General features: G+C 34.5%; 1 protein-coding gene across 3 annotated transcripts; it reads right to left on the reverse strand.

The window, feature by feature from the left end:
• Positions 1-3,362: 3,362 nt before the first annotated feature.
• On the reverse strand, positions 3,363-13,502 carry NPG1 (tetratricopeptide repeat (TPR)-containing protein). Of its 3 annotated transcripts, none has more exons than XM_089720487.1 (7): positions 13,240-13,502; positions 12,456-12,693; positions 10,749-11,001; positions 9,454-10,664; positions 9,064-9,211; positions 4,071-4,412; positions 3,363-3,667 (listed from the first exon to the last, which is right to left on the reverse strand). In XM_089720487.1, the coding sequence occupies exons 2-6, from the start codon at positions 12,627-12,629 to the stop codon at positions 4,093-4,095; spliced, it is 2,106 nt and encodes a 701-aa protein (XP_089576613.1). In that variant the 5' UTR covers positions 12,630-12,693; positions 13,240-13,502; the 3' UTR covers positions 3,363-3,667; positions 4,071-4,092. The 3 variants fall into 3 exon arrangements, with proteins under 3 accessions (XP_089576613.1, XP_089576614.1, XP_089576615.1); XM_089720488.1 differs by lacking the exon at positions 13,240-13,502 and adding an exon at positions 13,150-13,169; XM_089720489.1 differs by lacking the exons at positions 12,456-12,693; positions 13,240-13,502 and adding an exon at positions 11,261-12,442.
• Positions 13,503-13,754: the final 252 nt, after the last annotated feature.

Genomic DNA, 13,754 nt, shown 5'->3' on the forward strand with positions numbered 1-13,754 from the left:
TGCGTCACGCAAGCTTCTTTTCGGACCACAGCAACGTGTGGCATGTCGTCATATTGGTGACGTCATACAAATCGGAGCTGCGTGCGCAGCTGACGGTGCCGTCACGCAACTGATAGCTGCGTGACACAGCTCTTACACAACCAGACACTCAAAATCAATTTAATTTAAATCCTTGGATTAAAAGACTTCTAGATAGCATTAACCTTCCATTCCACATCCTCGTATCATCATTGGATCAGGCAGGGGCATAAAAACACGCGTCAACACTATGATAGCAGTGAATTGGCAAAACTTGCACTTCATAGCTTCTTCAGCACCGGAAGGAAAAGGAAAGCATCTTGTTGGCAATTAGAGGTCGAAGGAGGCTTCGTCGACCTGAGATCGATGATAGGTGATCGAAAATGGGGAGCAGGTGATGGGTAGGTGCTGCAACTGAGAGCGAGTTGGCTTATCTTTGTCAGATCTAGCTACAGGTGGTTGAACGATGAGAAAGAATGTGTTTTTTTTTTTTATGGAAGGACTAAGTAGTACGAGGGAGGCAAATCTCAAGGACAGCATAATTATTTTAAAAAAAGAATGGACTACTTAGATAATTATTGTAAACCTTAGGAATGAAAATATTATTTTCCCTCTATTAAAAGAGATTGTAAGATTACCCCATTTGCACTCGTTCCAATCTTAATCTTTTTCCTTGGTTCTATCTCAACTTCTTTTGTGTCTGACTCTAGTTCAAGATTTAACTCTGTCTTTTCTCTAAGAATGTTGAATGACTCAGCTTCTTCTGATATTTATGATTGTTGGGTTTCTTTCTGACTTTTTACCTTCTAACTTTCTGATGAACGAGGCACCACTGTCATTGGTAGTGATAATTGAGTTCCTTTTAAGTTATCATGTAGGTTTCTCTGGCTAATCATTGATCTCCCCTTACAACTAGAATAGCATTTTTAGATGGAAAGTTTAAGGTTAAATATTTTATAGATATACATGCATTTAACTCATATAACAAGGGTACCAATTATAGCATTATATAAGAAAGGAATATCCATAATTACAAAGTCTGCTTGGAAGATTTTGGTATGTTCTTCATCTCCCAATTCCATTGTGACTTCAATGGATCCTTCCACTTGCACCTGCTTTCCTGCAAGACCCATTGAAGGTGTACGAACAGATTTTAATTTAGTAATATCCAATTTTAATGCTTTAAAAACATCATATGTTAATAAATTGACTGCACTCTCATCATCAATCAAAATACGCTTCACTTGGTAATTTTCAATGATCCCCAAAATTACAGTGGCATCTGCATGCGGATGTTGTGCTAGTGCACCATCTTCCTCAATGAATGCAATGGGGATCTGATTACTCGGGATCGTTTCTTGTATCGAGTATAGTTCCCTTGCATGCCTCATTCTAGTTGTATCGCTATCTCCTCCTGTTGGTCCTCTAAAGATCATATTGACGACTCTTATTGTCTCTGTTTTTACTGATTGTTTATTTTCTTTCTTATTATCATTTGAAACGTTACTTGTTCGTCCCTGCACAAAGTTTTAAACACTCCTCTTTAGATTAGTTTTTCTATTTTCTTTTTTAATTGCCAATAATGCTCGTTATCATGACCCACATCTCTATGGAAATCAAAATACTTGCTTTTATCTTTATATGCAAATGATTATTCTCTCATCTTTTTTTGGTAAGTCACATATATGGCTTCTTCATGCTTTTGGATCCAATCCAAAATATAGGTTCTACTCCTATTTAATGGAGTAAAATTTCTTTCTTCTGTGTCTCCTGCACGGGAATATGGTGTTCGTGCTGTATAATTAGCTTGAGCAAAATGTGGCATGTTATATCTTGTTGGTGATCTCCCTCTTGGAGAATCTTCTTTCTTCTTTTTAGGTCGAGTCTTTATTTTTGCTTGTTGCATCAGGCCTCGTCTAATCGAGCATAGTTGTTTGCCCTTGCCATTTAGTTCTGCAAAAAAAAAAAAAAAAAAAAAAAAAAAAAAAAAAAAAAAAAAAAAAAGTGGTGGGTCAATATTAATAGAATAGAACAATTTTCCATATTTACGATTCTTAGCCATGGCGCTAATTGCCACTTCTGTATTGAGATCTTCAATCTATACAGCCATTTTTTAGAATTTATTCAAATAATAATTAAGTGATTAACCTTCATTTATTTTCAAATCAATAATATATGAAGAAATTTTCTTGCTCAGGATACAAGTGATAAACCGAGCCTTGAAGGCAGGCGCCAACTGTATAGAGGATGCGATTGATCCTATTCTTAGAGTTTGGTACCAGCCTTGTGCAGGACCTTTTAAGGTTGCTGGGAATGCTCAGCATAATAACGCATCTGTTGTTGCTTGAATATGCATTATTGTTCTGAAATTTGCAAGGTGGCTCCTTAGGCAAGTAGTGCCATCATATGTCTAAAATGTCGGCATCCTAAATTTGGAAGCAAAAAATACCTCCAATGTTTCTTTTGATAATGGAGAATCATTTTTGAGTCCATAGTCACCATGGTCACTTATTTCTCTATATTCCTTAATAATTTTCCGAATCTTTGTTTGGAAGTTTTCTTCGTTTGTTTCTCTAGAAGATTTGGTATACTTCTACTATAGGTTGTTTCTGTTTTCTAGGACAACTTAGTGTTTGCCTATTTTCTTCTTCATTGGAACCACATGATTCCCATTTCTTAATGAATAATCACGGTGTTGAGATGATTGGGGTGTGGTTGAGAATGCATAAAACATTCAAGAATAGATGCAAAGTTATTGTAGGCTTGTGTCAAACCCATTGCAACTTGTGGATCTGTTACTGGAGGTGGATTAGAAGCAGCTGAGTTTTCAATAAGGAGATTTTTTGGGTAATCATTGTGTTTGAAGTTGAATTAGGGGGTAGACTCTGATCCAACATTGAGAATCAGTGATTATATTTTGAGATTCTTTTATTGCCATTTTTGGGATTTTTTTTAGGAAAGAACTAAGATTGAATTACTGAGGTGTGTTTCATGCTTACCGCATCAAATTAATAGAAGTGGAAAAGTTGAATAAGATTGAGAGAATTTGATAAATGATAACATCTCTACTAGGACTGAATACAAGTATTTATAGTATTTCTAGCTATTCTAAGTAAAAGACAAGTAAACAAATGTCAAGCGAGTATCTCTGGACTTAATACTGAGTGAGAATATCATGCATTAATTACATAATAATAGACCTTTGACCAAATTATTATTTTGAATCAACTAAGTACCGCTTACTCAATCCTTGATGAATCTATTATCAAATATAAATGCTGAAAAATATAAACTCAAATTTTGAATTTTGAATGATACATAAATTTCTATAGAAATGGGTAGAATGCAGTATGAATGGCACATCTTATAAGGGAAAAGGGAAAAGAAAATGTACATTAATTCCCTGGGAAAAGAAACAAAAAACCAAATATGTAATTATCTTCTATAGACTATTGCTCAGTTAAACATACAATTACATGGCTGAGCAATGACTGGATTAATCAAATAAATTATTAAATACCACCAAACAGGTGACTATGCTACAATCAAATACCTCTGCTCTTTTCCTCTAATTTCCTGAATTGGGTTAAACTTCTTCCTCAAATTTCCTCTCTTTGGCCTTTCTTTAGTGATCATCAGTTGCTGAGGCCTGAATAAAAATAGCAGATGGTCCTCCCATGTATCAGACATATATAAATTAGGGACGTGCATAAATTTGCCCCTAAAGTTTACGCGATTTACCTTGCAGCACTCTCAAGTTGCGGGAGACCTATCATGATCCTACACTTTCACATTTCAGTAATAACTATATCCCTCGCTAAAATGAAACAACTTTACAAGAATTAAATCATGACCCTGCACTTTACATTTTATTTTAGCAAGAGACATAGTTATTACCGAAAGCTGAAAATGTAGGGTCATAATAGGTCTCCGCAAATTTGAGGATGACACAAGGCAAATCCTATAAATTTTAGGAACAAATTTATGCATTAGGCCGTAAATTAGGCTGCACATAGATGATTAGTATAATCATTTTAAGTAAATGGCATTACCTTCAATGAACCGCATATCCAATTAACCGACATAGCTGAAGCTTTCGATGGGATCAGATTCTTCAAGCATGGCAGCTGCGAGAAAGCAGTCTGTAGCATCAGCCATTCGCCCATCATCTCTGTGAACCATCCCTAAGTAATACCAAGCCATTCGGCTAGTAGGTTCTATCCTCAATGCATCTGAGAGTATGCTTCGTGCAACAGGCAACGCATTGGGGCCCATCTTGGATAACGTGGCACCAATCAGTATCTTGCAAGGCACATAAGATGGTTCAAACAAAAGAGCATTTGTGAAATTACACATGGCTTCTTGGAGTTGGCCGCGTCCTTGAGACATAATGCCTAGAGAATTTGTACAAAAAAGAATAATTTAATTTGAAATAATTGATGATGTAAGCATTCCACTTGTGGAGCATATAAAGGCTCCAGCTCATTAAAATTTTAAAAAGTCAACCACAAAACTAATATTACCACTTTGAGGTAGAAAATTTTAGTAACTACAATAAAATGCTGTTGATCTAAATAGACGTTGGAAAAGGAATAATATTTGAAGAAAATAGTTTCACAATTTGAGGCTTCATGTACTCATATAAGAATACAAAAGGAGACTACAAGCATTAATAAATAAAGGGTAACTCCAAAGTTATTTTCATTCTACTTGCTTTCAATAAATTAACAATCACTATTACACAAAGTTCTATCTATTCCTAGTTACCCATATATTATGAAGTTATTATTATTACAGCCTTTTTGGTGTCTTACTGAAACAAATTAATGTCTTTCAGTGTATTTCCTCAGTAAGCGCTTTTTGTACAGAAGTCCTTTTTTCCACCCCATGAAACCGACAGAACCTAAATGCAAATTTTAATTACCATTGGTGTAATTTACCATTTCCATTCCAATCACATAATCATCCCTCAATGCCATTGCATCCTTCCTCCTTATGGCCCAATTTTGCCTCCTAAGCTAGAAAATGGAATCAATATTTGTTTTCCTAAATTCATGAGTTTTCCTGATTGTTATTTATTTACAATTTGAGAACTGAAGAAAAATTGAGAATGGCAATTACTTGTTTGAAAATATATATTTTCAAATAGTCGCAACAAAAATGTTGATAAGCTTGTTGCTTAATGAAAATTTTGAGGAAATGCCTTGAACTATAATGGCTACCCTAGCTTCCTAATGTAAGAACATAGAAATTTTTTTTTCAATTTAGTCCTATAATTGCAAAAAAAAAATAATAATAATAATAAAAAATAAATAAAAAATAGAGGGCACACTTAGAGTCATTAACCTAAGAAGCATAACATAATTGTTGTTAATAGACAGCTGGGGGTAATGTTACATAGGTTATGGAACTTTGGCCTCATCTCATTATAGTCACAAAGTTTGAATTTGGTGAACAAACCATAATTTCAGTGCAGGTTATTTTAACATGATTTGAATAAAATAGGCACCACAAATCCTGGTGCAGGAGCATCAAATTAGAAAGTTTTTTCTTCTAGTTTATATCTTTATTTATGATTCCTATTAATTAGGAAGTATTTAATTTTTCTTTTTATTTAGGATTACTACTAAGTAAAGTATTGACTAATTAAGAATACTTTTCAGTACAGAAATAGGACTTGACCTAACTAGCATAAATAGGACAATAATAGTTGGCTTTTGTATTGTTTTTTTTTATTCTCTTTCAATTAAGAGTTTAATTCTAAGGTTTTATGTAAAACCTATTATTTTATATTGTTCCAACCACAATCACCTTATTCTAGCACTAATTGTTGAGATTAATTGCCTAAATTATTTCACTACATCATATGGAATCGGAGCACAAAAGATACTAAACGATTGTTTTTTCTGTTCCACACTATTGTTAGTAGAGGCAAAGATTGAGTTAGAGGCAATCAATCTCAACAAACAGAGTTGGCCGAGATGTGGCGAATGATTAAGGATTTGGCCCGGGCTATATAAGCCTTACAGCATCAGGAACCTATGGAAGCCTGAATGGAGATTCTGGAAGGCAACCACGAACAACCTAGGATTCTAGAGGATCTTGAGATTGACAAAAAAGTCGAGGACATGAACCCTTTTCATGAAGCTCACCGGCAAACCAAGCGGCACAAGGTGGCTTGGAAGAGTGGTTGCTACACGCTCTTGATTCAAGTGGTGATGGAGTGAAGATTGAAATAGTTAATTTTCACGAAAAGTTAGACGAGGAGGATTGTTTAGATTGGAGAAGAACAATATTGATAGATGTTGATGACCCTATGAAGAATGAAAAATAAAAATAAGTTTCTTGTTCTAGTGTTGAAAATTGTGAAAGGCAGTAACAAGTTTCTTATGGAACCAATTTATGATGAGTATTATGTTAAGAAAGAGCAAGAAATTGACATACTATCCATCTAAGGAGAAATTATTGTTAGTCAACATGTTCCTACTGGCCTAAAATAGAAGAACAAGAAGATTGGAATGTTAAAGGTGAAAAAACAAAGGAAGATCATTGTTCTTTAGTAAAGTATTTGCTTGTGGATGTTCATAGTATTAAATACTCAAACACGGACTGTTTGATGCAAGTACCCCATGAAGTTGAAACATATGTTCAAGCAAGAAGGCTAGTGCAAATTATTAGAATTCTGTGTTGAACCAACTTTGCTTGCTCGAAAAGAAGATAGATCATTTGAATGGTTTGTGATATTGTTTGCTCTTGCAAAAGCCCTAAGCAGGTGGTATTCAGAGGAGCAGTTTATGCTGATTGATCCTATTCTTATGGCTGAAGTACCTAAATTTACTCATTGGAGCCAGTTCTCTTCTAAACCGAGGAAAACGATGCAGGAGCATCTAGTTAAAATAAGGAGGTCTTCTTCTAGTTTCTTCTTTATTAGGATCCCTATAAAGTATGTTAATTAATTAGGAGTTATCCAAATTTCCTTTTTGATTTAGGATTCCTACTTATTAGAGTATTAACAAATTAGGAATATTTTTTAGTACGGAATTACGATTGTCCTAACCAGTATAAATAGGACAACAATAGTTATTTTATGTTGTAGTTTGTTCTCTTTCAAATTGGAATTTTAACTCTAAGGTTTTATTTAAAACCAATTATTCTATATTGTTCCAACCACAATCACCCTATTCTAGCCTTAATTGTTGAAAACTAATTACCCTAAATTCATCCCTGCATCAAATTAGATGTGGTGTTCCATTTGAGGCCAATTTAGACAAAGAAACCACAGCTTTTTTCTTCTTCCTATTATGTTTTGGGTTAGTACATCACTTTTAAAGTTATATCATGCAAACTTACATGCCAATTCAGATTTTCCATGAATTTGTTGCAAACTTACGTGCAACCAAGTAAAATAACCAAACTGCAAACAAGAAAAAAAAATTATAGTTTGGCAACTAATAAATCAAAGTTGCATAACCAAGTTAAAAGACAATTATGTTATATTTGGATCCTTGAATTTGATTTGAAATCTACGATTTTAAAGTGTAGAGTACATTTGAAACAACACGTGTTTCGAAGTTATTTGAAACAAGAGCAAGTTCATGTTACCTACATTATCTCCTGCTGTGATTTCCCTATTTCCTTTTGTCAGTTCTAATGAAACAACGGTTTCAGTTATAATGAAGGTGAGTGAGAAGAATTCATTTTTCGTATTAAATATCTTGGCAAGTCCATAAGGATGAGTTTTGATGCAACATCTACAGCAACCAGGTAAAACAAGAGATGAATGGAAACCAATAACATCCAATTCACTTTTCCAATGCAAAATTAGCAGAATTTTAAACTTCTGAAGAATAGCACTCACTATCTTCTATCGTAGTACACTATATCAACTACAATGATAATCATTATTATATCTTAATTGACTGCCATAAAATCCCGAGTCATATCTGCAGAGAGAAATTGTTAGACAATCATAAAACCTCCTGTTTTTACTCCTTTTCTTTTGGTAAACTTTTTCTTGCATCTTTTTTATCTGTTTTCACCCTCAATTGTCCATGGAGAAAGAAATTGCCAGAAAGATTTGAACACAAATGATTGTAATACAATTGAAGAGATAATGGTATCTGTTAAACCCAATCTGGCACCAAATTGGTGTGGGGGAAAAAATGAGCAAACTATCAATCAACCAATTCCATCCCACTATCAAATCCCAAAAGTTCTAACATCCCTGTAGCAATCCTTCCCTATCTTGTCTACGTTTTCTTCTAAATGCAATTTGCATAGTTATGTGATCTTGGAATTCTAAGCTCACATATTGATATGGATTATACAATTTTTTTAACATCATACAGAGGAGAAGCTCCATTTGACAAATGTTTTTCATGGCGATGGTTTCCCTAAAGAATTATGAAGCAGTCTCTTTTGGTTTTGTATACATCCAAAGAGTATGGGAAGCCTAATTTTAAGCATAAAACTTGACAACATCAATTCCTCAATATCTACCTTCTATTTTATTAAGGGTGAGGAAATCAATCATCATAAAGATGTGAATATATTAGGATTACTTTTGAAGAAGCACCACACCATTTACAAAAGTGTACTTGTACCAATAAACTTGTACATCAATCATGTCACAACCTCTATGCCCTAAGCATTCAAGATTTCTTCAACTGGTGATCCATAGAACAATCACGATTCCATAAAAATACAGACGGTTCTCTTGATTTCGAACAATTGGTATAGAATTCTCACTTCAAAAAGCAAAACAGTAAAGAACTATGTTTCATAGAAACGGTGGGTTAAAATTTCAGCAGGGCGTTGCTTTAACCATCTCATATCTAAACAATCTACTAAATTTTAAGTCTATAGCTCAAGTCCTTTAAGGTAATAAGCCAACAAAGATTGCAGCCATTACTCTAGGTTAAGGCTTTTGGCAAATAAGCAGAGCAGCATATTCAAGTGAACAAAACCATCAAAAGTTAACATTCAGTAATTATGAAGCACATGAAAAACTAAATAAACCTTCATAAATAAAGTTACAGTTCTTGCCTTCTGTATGAAGCAAACCTGCAGAGTAGTGTTTCAATTCTCTGGCCTTTCCTAGACATACCTCTACATCCTTCCAATGCGAAAGCCTAGAGTATAACTCCGCTAGACCTTGCCAAACTTCAAATTCATTGACTTTTTCATCATCAGCCTATCACAAAAGCAAAAGTATAAAGAAGAATTTTAAGGACTTGACTGCAATCTATAATTGAGATTATAATGCACCTTAAAAGCACAGAACTTCTGCTAAAATGAATATACAAATAATCAGATAGATTGTATACATCTGATCTGATGATGCTATTATTGATAAAGAATTATAAGAAAGAGAATATGAAAATGACATTCCTGTTTCAGAACAGGGACAAACACTTAAAGAAGCAGAAGTTTTACCTGAGAAATATTTCTAAGAGGACCAAAAGATTTCCTTCGGGCCTGAACCAATGCAAGAAGGTAACGGTAAGTTTCAATGGCATCCATGGGTTGGGACTGGGAGATCTTCAATTTTGCTTTTAGCCTGAGCAATGGTCCTTGCTCCCATTTTGCAGTCTCATCCAAGGCAGCATCAGTGACAACCTCAGCCTCGGAAAATCGCTTTTGAGCAGACAAAACCAGTGCAAGCAATCTCCAACCTTTTAATATGGAGCCACCAGTTGCATCAATGAACTCCTTTGCATAGCGCAAAGCTGCATTCAAATTCCGTTGCTCTGCATATTGAACTCCTAACTCAAAAATCAGATCTGGATTGTTTGGCTCAAAAGCAACTGCACCATCTAATGACTTCAATGCTTCAGACTGAAGGTGAGACCTTTCAAAATCGGAGGAAGAAACTTTAGCTTGCTTTCCCAAACAAAGACCTAGCACCCGAATAGCCACACCTTTTAGATGTTCATCAATTCCCTTAGCATTTTTTATTGCCCTTTGAGCATATTCCACTCCCTCTGCAGCAATATCAGAATCCTCACTACATATCTTGGCGGCCAACAACAGTGCCGTGACATCATCAGGTTGTTCGTGTTTGTGCAGAGACTTCCTCAATAGATTCAAAGCAACATTGTTTTGTCCTGCTCCACTGTAACAAAGAGCTAAAGTGTTCCAACGTTCAACACGATGAAATAGACCAGGCAGGATCTCTTCGAGTTGCTTTGCTAATATAGAAGTTTGGCTGCATAGAGATAGTGCAAATGTGAGGTGTTCCATAACTGACGAATCCCATTTGGTTTTACCAAGATAAAATTTCCTCATTAAAATCATCAAAAGTAGAACTGCCTCTTCCAGATTATGTTTAGGTACATAGGAACCATCAATCTGATAAGCTAAACTCAGTGGTCCTGCTTCTACTCCACTGTGCAACAAAAAAATTGCAAATGCTTTCTGAATTCTTGCACAGCAGTCATGATCAAGGTTCCATTGACTAAGGAGAGCACGTCTATAAGCAGACATTGCTTCATCATAGCTACCAGCCTGCTTCCAGAGCTCTGGAAGGAGCTCTACAGCTTGACTAACTGTATCTTGCAATCTACTGTCCACTTGTACATCAGGAATACCCTGGTAAAATATTCTCTCCACAGCGTCAAGCACACTTTTACATTCATTAGCAGCATCTGCAAGACCACACAAAACAGGGTTCGAAAAAGAATAACAGGGACTTCAAAATTTTAAAATGAAATCAGCCAAGTTTGACACACCATTTAATCTCCCAAGTTTCTGAAGAGACTTGGCTTTTAAGTATATTGCTTCAAGAACAAGGCTAGCAGCATGCTGTGAGACTGCATGCTGTGACTCGCTGCGAGGGCGACCCTTCTTGACAGGCTGTTTCTCAGCAACAGATGGTTGTAATCTTTCTATTGCTGCTTGGAGATCAATGCCATCAAAAACACGAAGGGCACCTTCGACATTGCCTCTTTGATATTCTAACCTTCCAAGAAGTGCTCTTGCTTCCTGCAAATTTTAAATAACCATGAATCATCACATATCTTATTTGTGCTTCCATTACTTATATATGCACAACAACTAGCAAAATTACCGGTGAAAATCTGAAAAAGTTTATTATACACAACAGCATAAAATATAACTGGAATAAGCTGAGTAGGTACAATCTGTTGCCATGAGCATCATCCATCTTTTTCAAATCAAAACAGCAGAATTTTATTATATAAAGGTGAAACTCATGCAAGGCACATATTAATGCCACCAGTACCTGGATCAGTAAGGGGGAGAGGAAGTGAAGAGGACTATCAGTGTTATTGTCTCTGCCCAAAACAAACCAGCATTGCCAAACATATTCCTTCTTTAAGCCCAATGATTCAGCTAAAGCATTTTGCGTTGCTCTCATGTATCAAACAAACAAAGCAAATAAGAAATAATGCCTCTTTATAGCCAAAACCTTGCCCCCACAAACCTCCATTTTTCTCTCAGAAATTGACTAGTAAATGGAAAATGAATTCTTCTTTTTATTTTGTAGCTAAATCAAAAATTAAATAAAAAATTAACTCAAATCTAGGCTCAATTTGTTTTACAGAAAATAACTTAGTCTTTTCTGTTGTTTGATTACAATATACAAAATCAACACAAAAACATTTTCTAGCTTTCAAGAGTATATTTCAAAAAGTTATTTAGAACACACCAAGCAAAGCTTCACAAAAGGCAAAACAATCAGCCACTTAGCCTAACAAGAGTAACTAGTTCAGACAAATAAGCCTGAGCTTGAACAAAGTATTAATAGGCAAAGATAAACTTTGGACAATGGTTAGTCTCTTGAAAATTGTTGAAACCAATTCCTGTTGATAGCTAAGGAACACGTGATTCACTAACTATTTAATCACAAGGGCTGACATTAAATGCAAAAGAAATTAAAGATACTTCTTTATATTTTCATATTTAATCTCCATCTTTAGGAACAAGGTTGACACAGGAAGTGAAAGTGAACTAGTATATGTTTGTTTTTAATTATTAAGTATGATTACTTAAGGTTTTCTTCCAAATTGTAACATTTAAAAGTTCTATTTAGGATTCTTCAACTCAGACAAATTAAGTTCTATGCTATATTAATATTTGTTTAGTTTCCTTACAACTTATAAGTTCAGGGTTCCTTATTTTCTGCCTATATATAATCATCCTAGTTGACTCTTGGCTTTGAGCTACTATTAAATTATGATGCCTACTGCACTGTTCATAATTATTCCTCTGTCTTTCAATAAATTGGCTCTAAATTAAATTTGCACAGGGATTCACACAAGATTTCTGTATATGAAGCTGCAAAATCCATGTAAATCTTCAGTTAATATGCATATGCTAAAGCTATTTTAACTAATGTCCATTTAATAAAATAGACAAACTCGAAATGAATAACCAATTAGCAATGGGTAAAGAAGAATAAAGGTTATGGACTTAACCTCAAAATTAAGCGATAACCCTTCTCTTAAAGAAGATTCCGCTTCTTGAATATTTCCCTCATCGAGCTTTGCTTCGACTTCAGTTGTTTTTATGCAAATCCCATTTGCACATAATTCTCGAACCTGTGCTTGTTCCTCGCACTCACCCGATTCTGCAGATTGGTTCCCTACCATTTGTGCTCTCCCCTACCTCTTTCTTCATAAATTTCTTAACTTCTATGTCAAATGCTTAGACCACCTTAGAAGTACAACAGGACAGCTTGTCAATAAACAACAAAAAAACACAACATAACATAACATAACCTAACTATTTATGCTGTAAACAGCAAAAAGATGGTAAAAGCTTTGCACCATAACATATGTTATTATCCACCCAAACATGAAAAGAGAAACTAAAGGAGAAAAAAGCAATAGCCAAAAGAAATTGTAATTGCATCCGTACATTTGGGAATTTGAAAATCCAATTTTCTTAATGCATGCCCAAAATTGATCTTCAACAATTGCATTGTCATTTCAAAATGGAAACCAAAAACAAAATAAAGAAAATTCAAAATCTTTTAGATCTAAATTCACTGGAAAGCTATAATTTGCACGTAAAACAGAAATTTTGCAAGGTATAATTGATAGCAAAGAAGAGATCAAGATCATAACAATGGAATGGATAATTATATGGCCATGAATTACTCCAGCTTACTGTTTCATTAAACCAAGATAGCATAATATAATACACATTCCTTGTCTTCGGTTGAATCAAAAAAGAAAGATAGAGAGAAGATGAACACACCAATCAACAGGCAGCTGAGGAAGGTCAATTCAGGTAGAATTTAGAAATCTGGTCGATGATAAACGGCAATGATAATGTGCATAGATAGATGGGCAGAAAGAGAGGATCTGAATCTGCGCTAAGCATTTATTCATAGAAAGAAGAAGAAGAAGAAGCAGCAGCAATGGAGAGGCATTGAATTTCACGAAGCATTCGGGTACGCCTGTTTGTTATACATGGTGGCCAACTTTATTTTCCTTATTAACCTCAATCCGTTCGTTAATAATCGACAACATTTAGAAAAAATGAATTATAGCTTACATAAAATAATTCCAATTCTAGATCTATTTTCCTTTTTTACCTTAACGAAGCAAATTTTAGATTCTTTTGGTTCTTATTATAATTGTGATGTTTTTTTTTTTTTGGGATTTATTACAAGTATAATTTCAAAATTAATCTAATAATCCTTTTATATTAATTTCCTTTAATTATTTCATTAGTCATTACGATAATCTTTAAGTCTATGTGAGTCAAAT

Source organism: Jatropha curcas, chromosome 4, assembly GCF_041381405.1.
Source record: "Jatropha curcas cultivar XTBG-Jc1 chromosome 4, XTBG_Jcur_1.0, whole genome shotgun sequence".
In the NCBI taxonomy this organism is placed as follows: domain Eukaryota; kingdom Viridiplantae; phylum Streptophyta; class Magnoliopsida; order Malpighiales; family Euphorbiaceae; genus Jatropha; species Jatropha curcas.

Coding starts and splice junctions, on each gene's coding strand:
- NPG1 (XM_089720487.1), bottom strand. CDS start 12,629: ATGGTAGGGAACCAATCTGCAGAATCGGGTGAGTGCGAGGAACAAGCA. Junction 10,665..10,748: donor GAAACTTGGGAGATTAAATG/GTGTGTCAAACT, acceptor GTGGTCTTGCAG/ATGCTGCTAATGAATGTAAA. Junction 4,413..9,063: donor AGGTTTGCTTCATACAGAAG/GCAAGAACTGTA, acceptor CAAATTCTCTAG/GCATTATGTCTCAAGGACGC.